Source organism: Pezoporus occidentalis, unplaced genomic scaffold (genome assembly GCF_034315485.1).
Source record: "Pezoporus occidentalis ecotype Australia unplaced genomic scaffold, CSIRO_AGI_Poc_V1 ctg77, whole genome shotgun sequence".
Classification (NCBI taxonomy): Eukaryota; Metazoa; Chordata; class Aves; order Psittaciformes; family Psittacidae; genus Pezoporus; species Pezoporus occidentalis.
Window position 1 is genome coordinate 2,710,522 of NW_026916126.1, and position 17,265 is coordinate 2,727,786.

General features: G+C 37.9%; 1 protein-coding gene and 1 long non-coding RNA gene across 8 annotated transcripts; one reads left to right on the forward strand and one right to left on the reverse strand.

Moving 5' to 3' along the window:
- Positions 1–502: 502 nt before the first annotated feature.
- LOC134155378 (uncharacterized) lies at positions 503–898 on the forward strand. The gene is made up of 2 exons (XR_009961525.1): positions 503–774; positions 811–898. It is a non-coding gene; the product is annotated as an uncharacterized LOC134155378 (long non-coding RNA).
- A 1,510-nt stretch (positions 899–2,408) lies between these two features.
- Positions 2,409–17,035, reverse strand: U2AF1 (U2 small nuclear RNA auxiliary factor 1). Of its 7 annotated transcripts, XM_062602516.1 has the most exons (10): positions 16,382–17,035; positions 15,236–15,323; positions 14,956–15,012; positions 12,883–12,913; positions 12,243–12,309; positions 7,936–7,985; positions 7,240–7,338; positions 5,956–6,089; positions 5,527–5,619; positions 2,409–3,133 (listed from the first exon to the last, which is right to left on the reverse strand). In XM_062602516.1, the coding sequence occupies exons 2-10, from the start codon at positions 15,280–15,282 to the stop codon at positions 2,995–2,997; spliced, it is 717 nt and encodes a 238-aa protein (XP_062458500.1). In that variant the 5' UTR covers positions 15,283–15,323; positions 16,382–17,035; the 3' UTR covers positions 2,409–2,994. The 7 variants fall into 7 exon arrangements, with proteins under 7 accessions (XP_062458500.1, XP_062458501.1, XP_062458498.1 ...); XM_062602517.1 differs by lacking the exons at positions 12,883–12,913; positions 14,956–15,012; positions 16,382–17,035 and adding an exon at positions 11,362–11,428 and having other exon boundaries at positions 15,236–15,257; XM_062602514.1 differs by lacking the exons at positions 12,243–12,309; positions 12,883–12,913; positions 14,956–15,012; positions 16,382–17,035 and adding an exon at positions 11,362–11,428 and having other exon boundaries at positions 15,236–15,732.
- Between the last annotated feature and the right edge of the window lie 230 nt (positions 17,036–17,265).

A 17,265-nucleotide genomic window follows, 5' to 3' on the forward strand; every position in this document is an offset into this window, starting at 1 on the left:
AGTAAATATGGAGATGACAGGTGTTTTGTTGTTTTGGGTTTTTTAGATGAAGACAAGCTTCATCAGCTTTAAGAAACAGAAGGCAAAGAATAATCACTCAAAATTAGCTCAAGACAGACAAGAGCTAAAAATCTGAAACTTGAAGTCCATGTCCTCATTAGTCATTTAAGAGCAGCATCCCATCTAAAGGAACGGGATAAATTTTGTAAGGTTCTTATAAAAACAAGGCTTTATTTTGAGCAAGTTTTCTCCATTTGGTTTTACAGTCTCAACATACATCATATTCATGGACAAGCAGTATTTTCACAGAATAAGAGCCAAATACAAAGAAGAGGAAGCCACTTGGGATTAACAGTTTCAACCTAACTGACTCAGACTTCAAAAAATACCTTATGCTGTCACTTATTTGAGGTAAAGGAATTCCATAAATTAGGATCTAAAGTTTAACAGAAGACTTAACAATGAAATATTTGTGAGATATTTCTTGTGAAAAGTAGGTATCTCAAGGAGGAAGGGGTGGGGAGAAGTAATCTTACTCTAAGACATTATGAGCAACTACAGAAGGGGAAGGTAGGATTTCCACTTGGTTTGTATTGGTAAAGCCAATACAGTTTGGACTACGATGTGTGTTTAGCCAAATTTGTGCAGTTTTAAATTTCAAATGTGATGAATTTTACTGGTAATACAGTCTTCAAAGGTGAACCTAAGTGAAGTTAGGTCATGAGCTTAGTTTGTATGTTGAATGCTGTCACTAGGTAATCATTACACAATCAGGTAATGGTTGATGCACAAGTTTTTTTTTCCTTCGAGTATCCAGCAAAATCCATTGCTTTCAGTGCCCATTATGACATATTCCAGTTACATGGTTAACTTTTGGACAGCTGTGCAGTCAGACCATTTGGTGGAATTCAAGAGGGCTTTTTTAAAGAAATACTGGGCTAGAGGGAGAAATCAATCTTCTGCTATCTGTTCATACAGAAATATACCTGCAGTTTAACAGGGCTTAAATAAACAGATGAAAGCCATTACAGGGACACATTTATAGTTTAACTTGTTTATACAGCAAATCAGCTTGTGTCATTACTCTATGGGAAAATAATCGTAAACCTTTTTAAGCAGTTCCGCCATTACACTAGATACTGGTTTGAAAACAAGAAAGACTATCCTCATCTTTTTGAGCCCAAGATTTAAGTTAGCTCATTAATAATCTTACATTTCACTGAAGAGGAAAGGGAACTAGATTCATATCCTGTAAACTGCAAGAACTGAATTATCAATGTTAGATTACTAACACCTAGCAGAAATACCACAGGTGTCAGCTCAGCTACTTTTTGCCAGGCACTGCTCAATTTCTCCAGCGAAAAGAAAGCATAATTTGATTCATGTATTTGCAACAAAACATAAGCAGTGAAGCCAACTTCAGAGGGATATGCTTCTTTTAAAAGGTTACTGGCAAAGCAGATTAATTTAGAACAGCTCTTTTTTCAATATTATTTTGTTTCCCAACTCCAAGTTCCAGTGAGCAAAAGCTTTATACTTACTTTGGAGGCAGAGAGAAGCTGGTTTGTTAATCTATGTTCTTTTGTTTTGAAGATTAATAATGGAGCAAATTTATAATTTAGCAAGTTATCTGACTCAGAACTAAAACAGGACTAGTAAATTCTCTCCTCCTCTGGAAAGCTCTATTACATACCTTCAAGTACATCAAGTTGTATCTTGTAGAAATATGACCACTGACCAAAATGTCTTACTATGTTCCACTTTGAATAAAAGCAGACAAAGTTAAACTGCAAGCCAGCCATTGTACAAATTCTCTCTCAAGATGTTCCAGCAACATTTCATTTAGAGCTTAAACTCCTTAGGAGATACAAAACCTAAGATATACAGCTATTGTGTAATTCAATTAAAATTCAGATAGAAAAAGATGTCTTGTTTGTGAAAAACTGCCATCTATCCATTAGCTTTTATCACACTTCAAGCTAACAGGAAGTTAGTAAATGTGGAAAGACTTATTTTGAACTAGCTTCCTATTAGTCTCCTATGACCTTGAACACTTAACAATGCTTTTCATTAAATGACAGCTAAGAGAACATGGAGTGGAAAAAAAAATCCCTTCAGTCCTAGAGAAATTTGGTCCTTGTGTTTAGGACCTTGCATTTCCTTCAATAGATGCTATGTATTGTGCTGCACAGAACATAAATTTCCTTACAAAACCTCACCTGCCTATTATGAATTATTGCAATAAAAAATATTACTATTTTCCCCCCACTAGGGAAAGTTGCACTAGGCAACTTTCCAGCCAAAGACAAGGAATTTAGTGAAGAATCATAAAAAAAAGATTAAGCTATGAACTCTGGCACAGTAGCAATTCAGCTACTCCAGAGTGCTTATAAAATAGGCTTTAGATGTTACACCAAGAAATTGGATTTATTGTAAATGCCACAGTCACAGTGATAGACAGAGCACAGACTTCTGGTAACAAACAAACATACATTTTTTTAACTAAGCGCTTCTACTTTGTAAATAAACGCATTTTGCACAGCCTTCCTTTTAAATGTGCCTAAACTAACCTAAATAAGCAGACAGCATAGCAGAAAAGGGAAACTTATGTGAGTAACTGTTTCTTAAGCAGTATATTATTTTTACTATGTATATAATATTTTATATTATATACACACACATTTTCATCAACAGTTCAAATTATACCCAAATAAAGAAGAAAAAAAAAACCAAAAACCAAAATCAAACCCAAAACTGGCGCTCCTCCAATACATTTACCACCTTTCCCTCAGGCATAGTTAATCCAGGTAATTTGTCAAGATAGAGGAATGACAGTTAAAAAGACTCCCCCCACAAGAAACAAGTTACACAAAGAATACTGTATCACTACAAATTTTTTATTCAGAAGCCCATCTTTTAAAAAAAATCTCATTATGAACTTGTTTGGTCAAACTACAACACTTTCTAGCAGACATACAGTAAAAATGGCATGGCTCAGAATCGACCAGATCTTTCACGATCTCTTGACCGCCTCCTATCACGTTCGCGTCCTCCTCCTCCACCACCACCACCTCCACGACCACGATCTCTGGATCTAGACCGACGTTCACGGGACCTCGACCTGGATCTATGCCTTTGAAGAAAGTTGGAACATTTTATTGTTTCATCACAATTGCCAGTTTACTTGTAGTACCACACAGTGGAACATTCAAGGACGTATGTAACAAGGAAAAGAGACAGTGTGATTAGGAGGGCTGGTGAACTGGCACTCAGGCCGTGAAACCACATAGCATCAACAAAGTTGGAAAAGGCCTTTAAGATATTTACAAACTGAGCAAACTTAATACCAGGGAGTCAACATATACTGTTAAAAAAGATTTCAACTGCTCCCAATGGATGAGCAAGCCTTGGAAAAAGGCAAGGAGAGGAACTAAATGCACTTTACACAGCTGTTAATTAAAGCAGCAAGAGAAGGGGACACCTGTTTCAGCAGTTACAAACAGCTCTTAACAACACACATCAAAACCCTACAGCTCCAAGTCCATTCCTATTAAATCAACTGCATTAATCAGCAGTAACAACTCGGTTATCTTTTTTGGGGGGTAGGTTTTTTTTTCATTTTTTTTTCCTTCCAGAAGCCATCAGTATTTGCAAATAATCCCCCCTGCCTCTGAGGTCAATGACTTATATTCAGGAAGAAAGCTAAGACCACCCAGCATGTAATGCTAACACAGCTAGTATGGATTTATACTTTATATGGACCTTTTCAAGGAAAGGAGTGGTTTGAATGCTTTTAAGCATTTTAGAAAAGCCGATTTTATAAAAATAAGTAAACAGTACATTTTAAAATAGGTGTAGAAATCAGCAGAGCTAAAAAGCTCAGGAAATTAATGCTACAAGTCTTGAGTATGCAGAATATTGTTACATGATGACATTTTTTGGGGTGGGAGTGTGGGTGGTGACAAATTTTACTATGACAGAGACATACAGCACTCTTGCGTACCACTGAGCTGTTCAGAATTATTAAATTAACCTATCACTCAAAAGTTCTGGGTTACTCGATTTTCTCCTCCCTCCCCCCAAAGACTTTGATGTATTTCATTGTGCAGAACTACTTTCAGGTTAGTCTCATTTATACAATCTACCTGTGAAACCTCCCTGACACTTTTTCTAATATCTAGCCTTACTGCTAACCTGTGACAGCTTTAGCTGCACAAAGGATTTAAATACGGCAAACTGGGCAATGGGTAAAACCACCATATTCCAAAGCCAAACACAAAAGTCTGATCTTTCTTGTAATAAAAGGTGAGACTTTTTAACTGGTGGTATTAAATTCAAGAGATCCAGACCCATAAAAATGACCAAAAGGCCAATATAAGAGCATGTTTCATCTTTTTAAACTTCTTAAATGCTTGCATTTGAGTTTAAATTAATATTAATTGTGAAAGTAGTTAGGCACAAATACATATGCTTAAGCAACACAATCTACATTTTCCAAAGTTGTATTCATCCTCACAAGTTCTAAGACACTGCCAATCAAAGACATTTATAGGAAAAGAACACCTTCCATCATCCCAGGCTCCTTCTGTGATTGGAAGAAAATTACATAATTGTGCTCTCTATAAAAGGAAGCTCAACAGCTTTATACGCCTTTCCTAAAGAGCAAGCTCCTAAAAGCAAGCAGACTGAATCCAGCTCAAAGTGAACCATACACAGGTGTTATCATAACAGTAGTGATATAAGCCTTTCTACAAGTTATCTTAATAAATGAATGTAAATATAAAATGTATGTACCACAACTTGTTGCCATTAAGCAGAATTACTACTCCTTTGCCCTACTGAGACTTTCTATCAAGAAGGGTCACATTGTGAGGCTAGTGCTATTAAAAATAAGCTCAGTACAGCCACTGCCTCTTACCGACACTAAGGAATGAATACAGGCCAGAAAAATTGGCCACTAATTGTTAAAAAAAAGATAAGGCTGGGTCCTGAATATAATCTATAGTTATACTTGATTGTGCATAATGTTGAAAGTGGCCAGTCTGTTCCTGCCAAAATGACCATTAGCCAAATAGCCTACTTCTGACAGAGGATGTGAGCAAATACATTTAGAAGAGAATAAAAGAGAGAAGGGGCAAAGCAATACTTCTCCAAGTAATGTCCACCTGCAACAGTACACAGTTTGGAGACTTGACTCACAGGCAGATCCCATGTAATCAGTAACTCAGTGGATGTTGTTCTTGAACCCTGCCTTCTCTTATATCCACATCAACCTTCAAGCTTCCACAGCACTCACAGCACGAACCACCATAACTTTTTTTGTTTTTAAACAGAGACCTATTCCTTTGCTCTAACTGGCCACTTGCTAGTTTCACTTGATGCCCTTTACCTGGTGCCTTTCACTGGCATGTGCCAGAACTGCCTTAGAAAGAACGAGGAGGACTTAAGTTTAAAGATCTGCCTTCAAAATTTTCAGCAGCTGGCTCTGAATTTACCTGCTTTAATCATATTTAAAAGCAAACTTACTTTTTACGCCGCCGCCCATACAACTCGCGCCTTAATTCTCGGGAAATGGGCTTCAAATGCATAAAGTTGCAGAAGCCTCCTCGTGTACACTCGCTGAAACAGAATTCAAGAGACAGAGTTACAATTCCCACCTCTAGGCTTTATCTCTTTCCCCTAAACCCTAGTGGGCCTCTAGCCATCTGAAAGTTAATCACCTCTAACACTAAACCGAGTAAACTGCAAGCATCACTTACTGACTCTGACTCATTCCTAGATCAAAATCTTACAAAAGATGTCAAAAGTCAAGAGGTTCAGGGCAGGTACTTCATATTAATATTACCTGAAGTGTTTTTTTTTGGTACCCTAAGCTACATGTAAAGGCCTGACCCAAGCAACCACCCTGTTTGCCCAAACATTTCAGAGATACTGCCAGAGGAAGTCACTTTTTACCCCATTTCATATTGACGGCAACAGGCCTCTCTGAAGTCAGTCACAGGGGAAAGCTCAGCATGAATGGGCTGTCCATTAAACCAACGATTGTTCAGGTCAATCACAGCCTTTTCTGCATCTTCTTCACGGCGAAACTAAAAGCAAAATCAACATTTTTTCATATTATAGAGAAGCAAGAGAAGTGGCCTGAAGATTCCTATCAGATCAGCTGTGTGTTATCTGAGGCTTAGAACCAGTAATCAAACTAGAAGCTACTTCAGAGTTCCTGGGACAGTCCATCAAATCAAGGGTAAAGATGATAGCTTCTCATTAATCAGGAATCAGCTAATCAGAACATCAGTGTCTCCTCTTATGTTCTATTTGGTCTTTCAAGTTAGAAAGTTAGTCAACAGAAGAAGATCATTCTTAGTACAACTTTAAACAAACAGAATGCTTAAGAGTACTTTCTAGAACATTAATGCTCCTAATTGAATGGGCCTTTTCCCCCAACATTTAAGAGAAATGTGCACAAGAACTGAACCTCTCAATCGATCAGATTTCTGTAAATTCTGACTTCAGTTTTATGATGAACGTAAAACTTCAATTTGAAATTCCTTTTCACACCTGAAAACTCCTAAATTTTTTATAACATTTTTTTCCTTCTGATGATAATCTACACAACTGAGAATTTTAGGCTTTACTTTCCAGGGAAAGGAATGCACAGTAAAAATTGTCAAACTAACAGTCTCAAAACTCCCCAACTCTGTGTACACACCATGAAATTTCTTCAGGTGACAACTTTTTGCTCATTATTCAAGAGATACCAATGACTTCTAAGAGCTAAGCTCAAGTGTTCCAATTTGCACCTTAAACCATCCAGGTATTGCCAAATTAGCTTGGTTACAAGACATTTTGTTTAACAGAGAAGCTAGAAAATAAATGCAACCATTGTGAATACATCTCTGCTCATAACTAAATGCTTAACAGGCAGCATGATAGAAAGACCCCAAATTAATTCAGCAAACTGAACAGGCCATCAGTGGTGACTGTATTTATAAGAATGTATAAAAAAAGTGTTAATCTTTATGAAAGCAGCAGATTTGGAGTATCGAGAACTTCACATAATCTCTTAAAATTTCAGATTCCATTCACATTTTCACTTTCTACTTTATATTATGAAGTTGGAGAGGAACTTATGTCCTGAAGAGCTACTCTCACAAGTTACAAGCATACAGTAGCTTTCAGAATTATAAAGTAAACAAATACCACCCCTACTGATTATATAAAAACGTTTCTCTATCCTACCTTTACATATACGTTTCCTACTAGATGATCTCCAAGGTTATCACAAACATTCATCTCTTCAACTTCACCATATTTTTCTTCCATTTCTGTGAAGACCTCCTAAGCACAAAACAACCCATTAAAAGATTGCAGCTCATTAGTTTTAACTACAGAAGTACTGCATTTAGATATTACTAAGTATAAAAGAAGTCCTTTCTTTAAAAAAAGGGAAAATACCTCCCCCCCCCCTTTTTTTCCTACATTTCTGATTTTAAAATTAGTACTTGCTTGGCTAGTACTGTGTCCATCTGTAATTAGGGCACTAACAGGACACAATAAAAAGCTATGGAAAACATTACGCATACAGTATTTACAGAACACGTAACATGCGCTGAAAACACTATACATAAGCCTTGATGCTAATAGTTTTACTCAATTTGCTTCTATAGTTAAGTATATTTTAAGTTTACAGCAAAGAGAAGTATTAATGGAATCAAAATGCTACACTGCTTAACTGCTGTTGATTTTTAAACAAAGTCCATTATGAATAGCAAAGTTAATGCCAAATCAAAGGTTATACCAGGAAACACGAAGCACTCAAGGTTGTAATTTTTAGAACGCCACCTGAGGAAACAAGTGCTTTTCTGTGAATCCACCTAACTTATTTTGCTGACAAATCCACGAACTCTTTAATACATTTTTACATCTGTTACATACCTCAAAGAATTCATCGTAATGTTCCTGCATCTCAACATCACTCACAGCACCTGTAAAAAATCAAGAGTCATATCGATTAGAGCCTATAAGTAATAAAGAAGAGACTTTGATCATACTACAAAACAATCTAGAGAGGCCGTCTGGAGCATAAAAGACATCATATAGCATGGAGCTAACTAACAGGAATATTAAAAATAAGTATGTTTGAAGAACTTTGAGTTCCCAAAGTATATGTCAAAACATTACATTGACATGATCAAATAAAAACAAGTTTTAATCAGAGTCAAACTTTTATGCCACAAATTTAAAAGGGGAAAGGAATTACTCTTAAATATCACTTAAATTTAATATACAGTCCTACCCTCTTTCTACCAAGTTTTACCTAAACAGAAGGCAAGTGGCTTTGTTACATTTGCATATTTTTATATTTTATTGCATGATTAAAATTTAGTGTTCCTCTTCCTAAAGCCAGAATTTCATTTTAACACCTCTCCAGCACATTACACTAGAATTTGCAAGTTCACAATGTAACGCAGCCTAGAATTCTTATTTTTACATTTGCTTAAAATAGTTATTGAAATGACACACTTCCCTGAGTGCCCTCAAAGAGGGTACCATCATGCTCTGCAACAGAGAGCAATTTCCTAGTTTAATTTTGAACATCACTTCATTTTCCTGTAGTCCTGCAGAACACCTTTAAGTGCAAGACAAGCCAGCCATATATTCAGGTTAGATTATTTTCATGCTTTAAGCTGGACTTCACAAATGAGCGCTGCTTGCCTGCTGCTATAAAAAACAATGCAAGTTTGGCTGATTTTTCAAAGCAGTAAGAATATATGAACAAATTTCATTTATTTCTTCCAGACTACAGCATTTTAAACTACATTAAGGTGTACACATTAAAGCTTAATGTATTAGCTCTTCAGCAGTTAAGTGGTTTATCAAGATCAAGCAGACCAGCTTTAAAATGAAGCCTGCATTTTATTCTAGAAAAAGTGTTCTAGCCTTTAAATTACAAACACTGCTGGTTTAGTTCACAGAATGTGAGAGAGAGACTGAGCCAACAAAATTGTGTTTATTTACTTCAGTCTGCTATGGAAAGAAAGAAGTGCCTTGGGCTCAGTCATTTTTGGCTAATGTTACCATTTGGATGAACTTCACATTTTCCTTCAAAGGCTCTAATATTAACCAGACACACTCTTTGGAACTGTCATTACTTTCCTTCCACCTATCTCACCTCCTGAAGAAGGATAGGGGGAACGTGCTATACAGTTTGGGATAGGAGTTTCTGCATTTGAAACATGTCTGCTTTTAAGAACTTTTTTCTTCCCCATGGTTATACAGCAAATTAAGGAATATCAAACATTAAACCAAACCTTCTATACAGTTTAATACTTAACTATATTCCCAGGGTTCTGCCAACACCACTGATAAAAGCTTACTAATACCTAATGATTGGTCTTGGGGTTTTTTTGTTTGTTTTGTGGATTATTTTTTTTTTTTAAAGAATACCATACAGGGGCTCTGTGAGCCACACTGGGAATAAATACTATAATAATACTTGTTAACAGATGGACAAGCACTAAAAACTTGTAAGGAGATTTCACTGTCATATTAGGATATCATAAACAACAGTTAGTTAATGACTACTTGAACGTCCTTCTAAAGTGGGAAGCATACAGATGCACAGGCTTTATAAACATTCATTTGCCAGGGCCGCTGGTATCTGAACCTTGAGAAGCCCAAGTACTAATTGAAATACTCAGGAAAACTACTGCTGTTCAAAACTAAGGTTAATCCTCTATGACGGCAATAGAAAGGAAGACAGTTAAGCAACAATAACAAAAGCATTAAATAGCTACCCAATTTATCCATTAAAAATACATGCAGTACTTAAGTAGGGACAAGTTTTGAGAAAACAAGCCAGGAGTTTCAGCAAACTTACTGGTAACAACAGAGCTTCAGCTCTACCACAGAAGGTATAGTCAAGCTCTGTTGAATAGCTACCCGCTCTTCAAGACAAACTAGAGACGGATACCAGCATTCAGAAAACACTAGAGAATCTGTTCAAGGCTCTTGCAACTTTACAATCTAAACAGCTCCACAGACCAAATTGCTGTTAACTGTGCAAATTAGTTACCAGCTCATTGAGAATTCAGGGACGGATTTACCCAACAGTAAATTTTTTGGTTTACTGAAACAGCATTAACTACTAAGCATCTGCATCAAGAAAGCCTACAAACCAACAGAACTGTTTAAGCATCTAGACAAACTTACATAACTTGATACATATCTAGCGCAATGGTGTGACAAAATGCTCAAATTACATCATTGGGCCATTATTCACTTTTAGAAGCAGAAGAGACAGTGTTGACTTTGAAGTTAATGGATGATTTCATGAAGCGTATCTGATCAAATGCTGGTAACTAATCTGAACTAGTCTATAATCCAACAGTCAAAAAAAAGGAATAGCCAAACAAAGCTTTATTACCACACAGTCAATAATCACTTCAACAAGAAATATTAGTTAGAAAATAACACCAATTCTTTTTGGTGTGTGTCCCCCCCCCCTTTTTTTTTAATTTTGCTCTAATATTGCGGATTCAAATCACAGTATCAGTAATCACCTATCAATCCCCATCATTTAACTTCTGCCAGTCTCACAGCAGGTGTGTTTTCTTATGCCCATTCCTACTTCTTGAGGAGTTACTGAATTAGTTCATGACCATACCCAAATGCCTTCCCCTCCTCAAAAATACTTTTAAAGATGTATCTGTCTAGGTAAATAAGCAACTTGGTTTTGGAATTTGAATTTTCAAAGCATGGAAGGAATTTTAAGTATGCACCTATCCAAAAAAGGACAGCTGCCAGAAGGGAAGTGTTGTCAGTCAAAGTGTGTTCTTCCAAAGTACACTCTAAATGGAAGCTGCATTAACCTAGGACAAATTTCTGCATGCAGTCTGAAAAGTTTAAAATCCAAGTTCTCTTAACATTTACAGAGCAGGAAATTTGTTCTGGATGAAGTCAACATGTCATTGTACTGCTCTTTTAGGCAGTGGAACCTAATGAACAGCACAAAACATTCCTAGGATGCTCCTAGGATGCCAGATTCTCCAGCAGGGAGAAAGGCATAGGGGAAGAAAACAGTGTAACCAAACTGCTTTACAGGGGAAGTACAATTGCAACCCTTTTTGATTAGATGGTATACAGATTCCCCTCATAGTTCTGGGAGAAGGGAGGAAGGTGAGTGGGACAAAAAAAAAGGCCGTGTTTTTTTTTTTTTGTGGATGTGCGTTGGTTTTGGACACATTTAATGAAATGTGGTCAGTTTGATCTGTTAAACTAAAATGGCAGACCAGCTTAAGTCGACACTGAGCTCTGACAATCAAGCCCAGGGAACCAGTGAAGGAACTTGTATGAACTTACAGCGCAAACCGTCAGCAGACTGGGAAGAGTTTTGAGGGTTACGGTAAATGTTCAAGAGGGCAATGGTCTGAAATACAAAACGCAACAACTTTATATTATGGAAAATAATTTTAACAAGAAACCGGTTTCCTCTAGGGTCGCTTTAGCCGAGTCTGTGCTGAAAGAGAGGTGGTTATTCTCTCCCAAGGAGAACTTGCACTTAGCTGGTGACCTTTCTGAATCAGCCTAACACTGTAAAGTAATAGAGATCTCATGACACTCCATTATTGTATTTCTGGTTTTAATTTGACAATGTTACTCTAGTGCAGTTTTGCACGATTTCAGGCAGATACATAATAGATGACATCCAAACACAGTATTCAAATTACAGCCGTAATAATTTGTTTGAATTTGGTTGCATCAAATGGTTTCTTAGTAGCAAAATCACAGGAAAATAATACAATAATTACAGCATAACATGAAATCTCCATTTTCCTGAAAAAGTTAAGATGAAAAAAAAAACCCCAGTTTTGGGAAACTTACCGTACGTCATGTATGTACCTATTTTTATCCCTTTTTGGTTTTAATTTTTTTGTTAAATCAAGAATTTGAAAAATGTCTGCAGTTTAACCCTTTAAAAAGAAAGTGTTACTACGCAATTGAGTTTCACTTTGCAGTGCAAAAGAGTGTCTGCATGAAGACCAATTTATGCAGTCACTTCTGCATTTTGAACTGCACACATTTGACAAGTTCTTGATCTATGCGCAAGAAGAGTTCCGTCACTTGTCCTGTTTGCAACAGCTTTATGTCAGCAGCTCAGAAGCCAACATTATTTACTCATAATTAGGAGTGGGCTCTTTAACACCATTCTTTAAAAAAATTTCTCCAACTGTGGGACTTACAGTGTGAGCCGTCAGCCGTCTGTGCACTGTTTTGGGGGTTACGATAGATGTTTTGAATCAAGATGGTCTGCGGGGAAAAAAAATAAAAAGGGGAATTCTACTGGCTGCTGTGCATATAATAGACAATTGCAAAGAGACAACTTGTTTGCAAACAGCTAAAAGTAAGATTCTGTTCTCAAGATTTCCTTTTGTATTTGCAGAATATCTTCCAAAATTGCATCCAGACCATCATATTATGAAAACAGTTTTAATTAACCACCAAGAAAGAGCTGCATTTGTCTCAAGAGCTATCCTCAAAACGAGTTATGAGGCAGTCACCTGAAACGTCAAACTATGTGATCTTATGGAGATGCCTAGCTTTCAGGATGAGACTCATCATTGCAAGGCTGGGGGGGGGGAACAGTGTTATGTGCACAGCGTGTAATACAGAATGCCACAGAGTCTAAACTGCTACACCAGACAGTAAGGTTTTTAGGCAAGTCTCATTTTGTGTGTCAGGAATTTCTTGGTGGAATTTCTGTTTAAATAATATAATAGCATCATAGGTATCACGTTTCCGATCCTTCAAATAAGGACAATATCCTTTTAGCCCTTCTGCTTTTTACTTGAAGAATTAGCCCAGGCAGACTTGAAACCTTACATTTGTATCGTTCTTCTTAAAATCAAGTTGTCTGAAAAAACAAACCATGTTTAAGTTAGTAAACTAATATTACAAAAAAATTCCAAACGTCCATATCACTGTAAGCAGCTCAAAAATTGAAATTTGATTACTTAAAATACAAGCTCACCGTTAGTTAGTATGAATCACAATCCCCAAATAATTTTAGCTTACACATTATTATTAGTCACAGTAAGAATTCAGAACTTAAGTCACAGGACCAGCAATGTCAGACCTACAAATGCTGCCCACTTCTTATGTAAAGAAAACACCAAAAACTGTAATTATCACATTTAAAAATTACACATGTGTTTTATAATGGGTACAGTCATACCAACCAAAGCTTTGTGCTTCCATGGCCCAGGTTTAAAATAACTTATGTTTTGCCTACAATTGGAGAGAGCCAGAAACATGCACAGTTACAGCATTTCTGCTGATCAGTGGTAATTGAATCACCCTGGATCGCACGACCTTTCCTAATGCAGCTCTCCCATATAAAGGAGCTGTACCAGCAATAGCAACACAAGATAAAAATACTGCGCTGGTAACTTTCCATTAATGAGTATCTGTTCTTCTATCACAGCTGATTATCAATCTGCATACAAGCAAAGATTTCTTTAGTGAACCCTACACACCTGCCAGGTACCTTACAGGTGTTACAACACAGCACACCTGTCAGGAGAAGTGCTGAAGCAGTCCCAGACATCACTGGAAGAGTCGCACATTCCCTGCTGACCCACATCAGCTGGCACCGCTAACCACGGTCTCTAAAACAAAGCTAAAGGCTGCCTGCAAGAACTTCCTGACAGAGGAAAAAGTTGCCACAAAAGTCCCACAAAGGGCTGGGAGGCTGTTTTTTTTTGTTTGTTTTAAAAAACACACACACAAAAAAAACAACAAAACCAAGATGTAGTTTGTAGTGTTACATTTTGGGTTAAAATGTTTGGGTTTTTTTGGGGGGTGTGGGGGAGTTGCTTAAAACCAAACCAAACCTAAGGACAGCTACTGTGGAAGTGTCTAATTCAGGAATATTTTCTGGTAGCCAATGACCTAAATTCAAGTCTCTAAATAACCAATCACACTCCAGCATGCCCTTCATGTAGGTCAGCAACATGTAGTCATTTTGAAAATGGGCAATATTCCTTCTGAGATACAATAGTTACATTAAAAAATATTAACAAAAAAAACCCAAAACAAACTAAAATACCAGAAGCAGGAAACTCTTTTTGTACATGAAGTACCGGCAGTGGTCCCTCTTGACCAGTATCCTCCAGTTACTATCCCTTGGAACTCCCCCTGCAAACTCATGCACTCAAGAGTTTAACCTCGTGAGCATCACTGCTCTGAACTCCAGACACACGGATGGTACCTGCCTCCACAGTTCTTCCCACATTGACACCAGCCCACCATTCCCACCAATTCTGCTCCAAGTCAGCTCAAATGAACTTGCACAGAACTCCACTGCTATACAAGTTTTACCTTTATAGGTGAAATCACTGATAACGGAACAACTTTCATAAGCACTACCTGCCATCTACAATATTCCTGAAGAAAACTGTTTACCTGTGCACCTTGACAATCAGCAGTGATAGAAAGATAAATAATACACTTCTCTAGGAATGTAATTTCTGAGAACTACAGAGGTCATAATAACAAAACCCCTATCATCCGCTGCACCTTTTATTTTCCTTTTTTTTCCCCTTTCTGGCAGACATGCAGTAACACATCACGTCTCCAACAATATTCACATAGTCAGATTAAATAATTTGTCAGGTCAATTGATACAGACACCCTCAGCAACCAGGCAAGTTGTTTCCAAGAAACAACTCTTCCACATTGAAAAGAACAATGTACGTTACTCTCAAAACTTATGAGCCTGGGTCAGAGAGCAAATGTAATGACAGACAAGTCACTTAGTTACTAATTAGTTTCTTCCATTATATGAATAAAAGACTTAAGTTCACACCTTTGACATAGGTGGAACATGCTGCCATTGTGATTAAAAAGATCTGGGATGGTTTAAGTGCCTAAACACCACTGAGAAGGCACACTCACCTGAAAGTTAGCACTGGTTGGTCTCTACTACAGGCAAGCTTACAACAGCATCGCTTCCTGCAGCCATTAAGGGTGACAGGAGATAATTAGAAATGCTGGGAGAAGTAAATGGAATACCCCAAAAAAAAATAAAAAAAAAAGCAAAAACCCATATAAACTGGGGCCAAAAGTGAACTACTTAATCTGGAGCTTGGTAATTATTCACTTGTATCTGAGAATCTATCCTTTAAAGAAGCAAACTATACTTCCACAAGAAAGAGGAAACAAAAAGAAAACAAACCTGGCTAAATGTTGGTTTGTTGTGCAACCGAGAACATCTGTCTCCATGACGACAAGCTCCAATTTTGAAATAAAATGAACAGTTGACTCTGCAAATAAGAACAAAGTAGTTACATATTGGAACAGGAAACATTAATATGCAATTACCATAAAACATAGGCCCTACATGCCTTTATCTTGCTGTGCATAAGTAACACAGAAAAAAAAAAATCAGTCTAGGAAAGTATTTACAACAAACCTGTTCATATCCATTCCTCTTTACCCCTAATGTACAGCAAGTAATCTCAACAATTTCACCTGCTACTCAAACCAAAAGTACATTCAAAACACCACCACAGATAGAAGCGATGATCACCATTTTACCCTTCAGGTTCTCCGTTCTTGTCTTTTTACCAGTTTCACTGGGTGATGGGGTGTGAAATAATGTGAAAAACAGTCCGAGAAGCTTTACTGTGAGCTACATAGTTATGTCTTGGTTCATGCAACCCCCTAGTCTAGGCAATACAGTTGCACCTACCTAACGTTTTATAAGCTGCCTGTTTAAAGTTACACTCTAAGGGTAACTCAGACTGCTGCCAACAGAGTACCTTCAATAATTCAGGTAAGAGAAAAACCACATTACAGAGAGAATACAAACAAGCAAAACATTTAGTTAAGCCATTTTGATGAGTGTAGTTAATGATTCGAAAAGGAAGCATTTAATATTTTTTTTTAAACCACAAGCTTTTCTTGAATTAACCATCATCTCGTGACATCTTCAGAACTACGCTGGTTTAGAAGTGCCAGCAACACTCACATATAAATTGTAACTCACTTGGAATGATGAAAGAAAACCATAAGGAGTTCAGTTACCTTGACTGAGAAAACTGAATGTAAAATTCTGCAGGGCAAGAGAACTATTATGGGCTATATATGGGTGACTGAAACATAAGAATTCTCCTGGAAGAAAGATTATTATTTCCATGCTCAGAGTTAACACCAATTCTTTCCACAATCCTGTGTAGCCAACATCACCTCACGGAAGGGAGAAATATTAAAGTACTAAAGCACATCTGATCTCTAGGAAAACATTCTACTGTAAAATGGTAACATGTTTATTCTTCATTATGTTTTTGAAAATATATACTTAGCATTACAATATACTTACTGTCTTTTCTGAACTCTAACCTGAAACAAAAAAAAGTACCTAACTATAAGATGTCCGATATGCCTCCAACTTCAAGACTTTCTGAAGAGCTCTGCTTGCTTTTTGAATAGAAAATAAGACCTGTAACAGGAATTTCATGCCTGCCATATTGGCACATACTAATACTGTTAAACTGCAATACATAATATCAGAAAGGATGCTACAGCAGCAGAGCTCAAGAGTGGCTGCCGGCACTGCTTTTTCTGACAGACGAGTGGATTGGAACTGGCATGTAGCACTACAAAGCAGAAGGAAATCAGAAGCCTCATGGCCAGGGGCTGGCAAGAGTAATTTAGTCCAGCAGCACATCGATGCCCCCTTTCATTTTTAGGAGTGGAAAAACGCGTTGCTTTGGTCAGGCCGACGGTGGTGACCAAATTTTCGTTAGGAGTGTTTTCTAAGCACGCTTCCAACAACCAGAGAAACTAGAGGCGTTCCCGACGGGTGGAAGGCTGCAGGCAGAAGCCTGAGGATCAGGATGCAGCAGTCGGGGAAATCCTCCGCACCCTGGGGAGGGGGGAGAAATAACCAGTCGCTGTCCTCGCAGCACAGCGGGAGCTCTCGGGCCGCTGCGAGGCGCAGAGACACGAACAAAAGGAGGGAGAAGAGGCCCTCCCTGGCAGGGGGACTGGGGGTGGGGAGAGGCGGCGGGAAGCTCCCGCCACCGCCAGAAAAGCGCCGCCGCCGGAGGAGGGGGAGGAAGCGGTGCTTCCACTGCAGAAGCACGGGAGGTAGTGCTCCGGAGAGTGGGCAACTGGAAGCTTCTCCTGTGCCCTTAGAGACAGGCCTGTGCCTTGTCGGGGTGTTGGTGTCAGTTGTAACACACGTTCTGGTCGCCCTGTGAG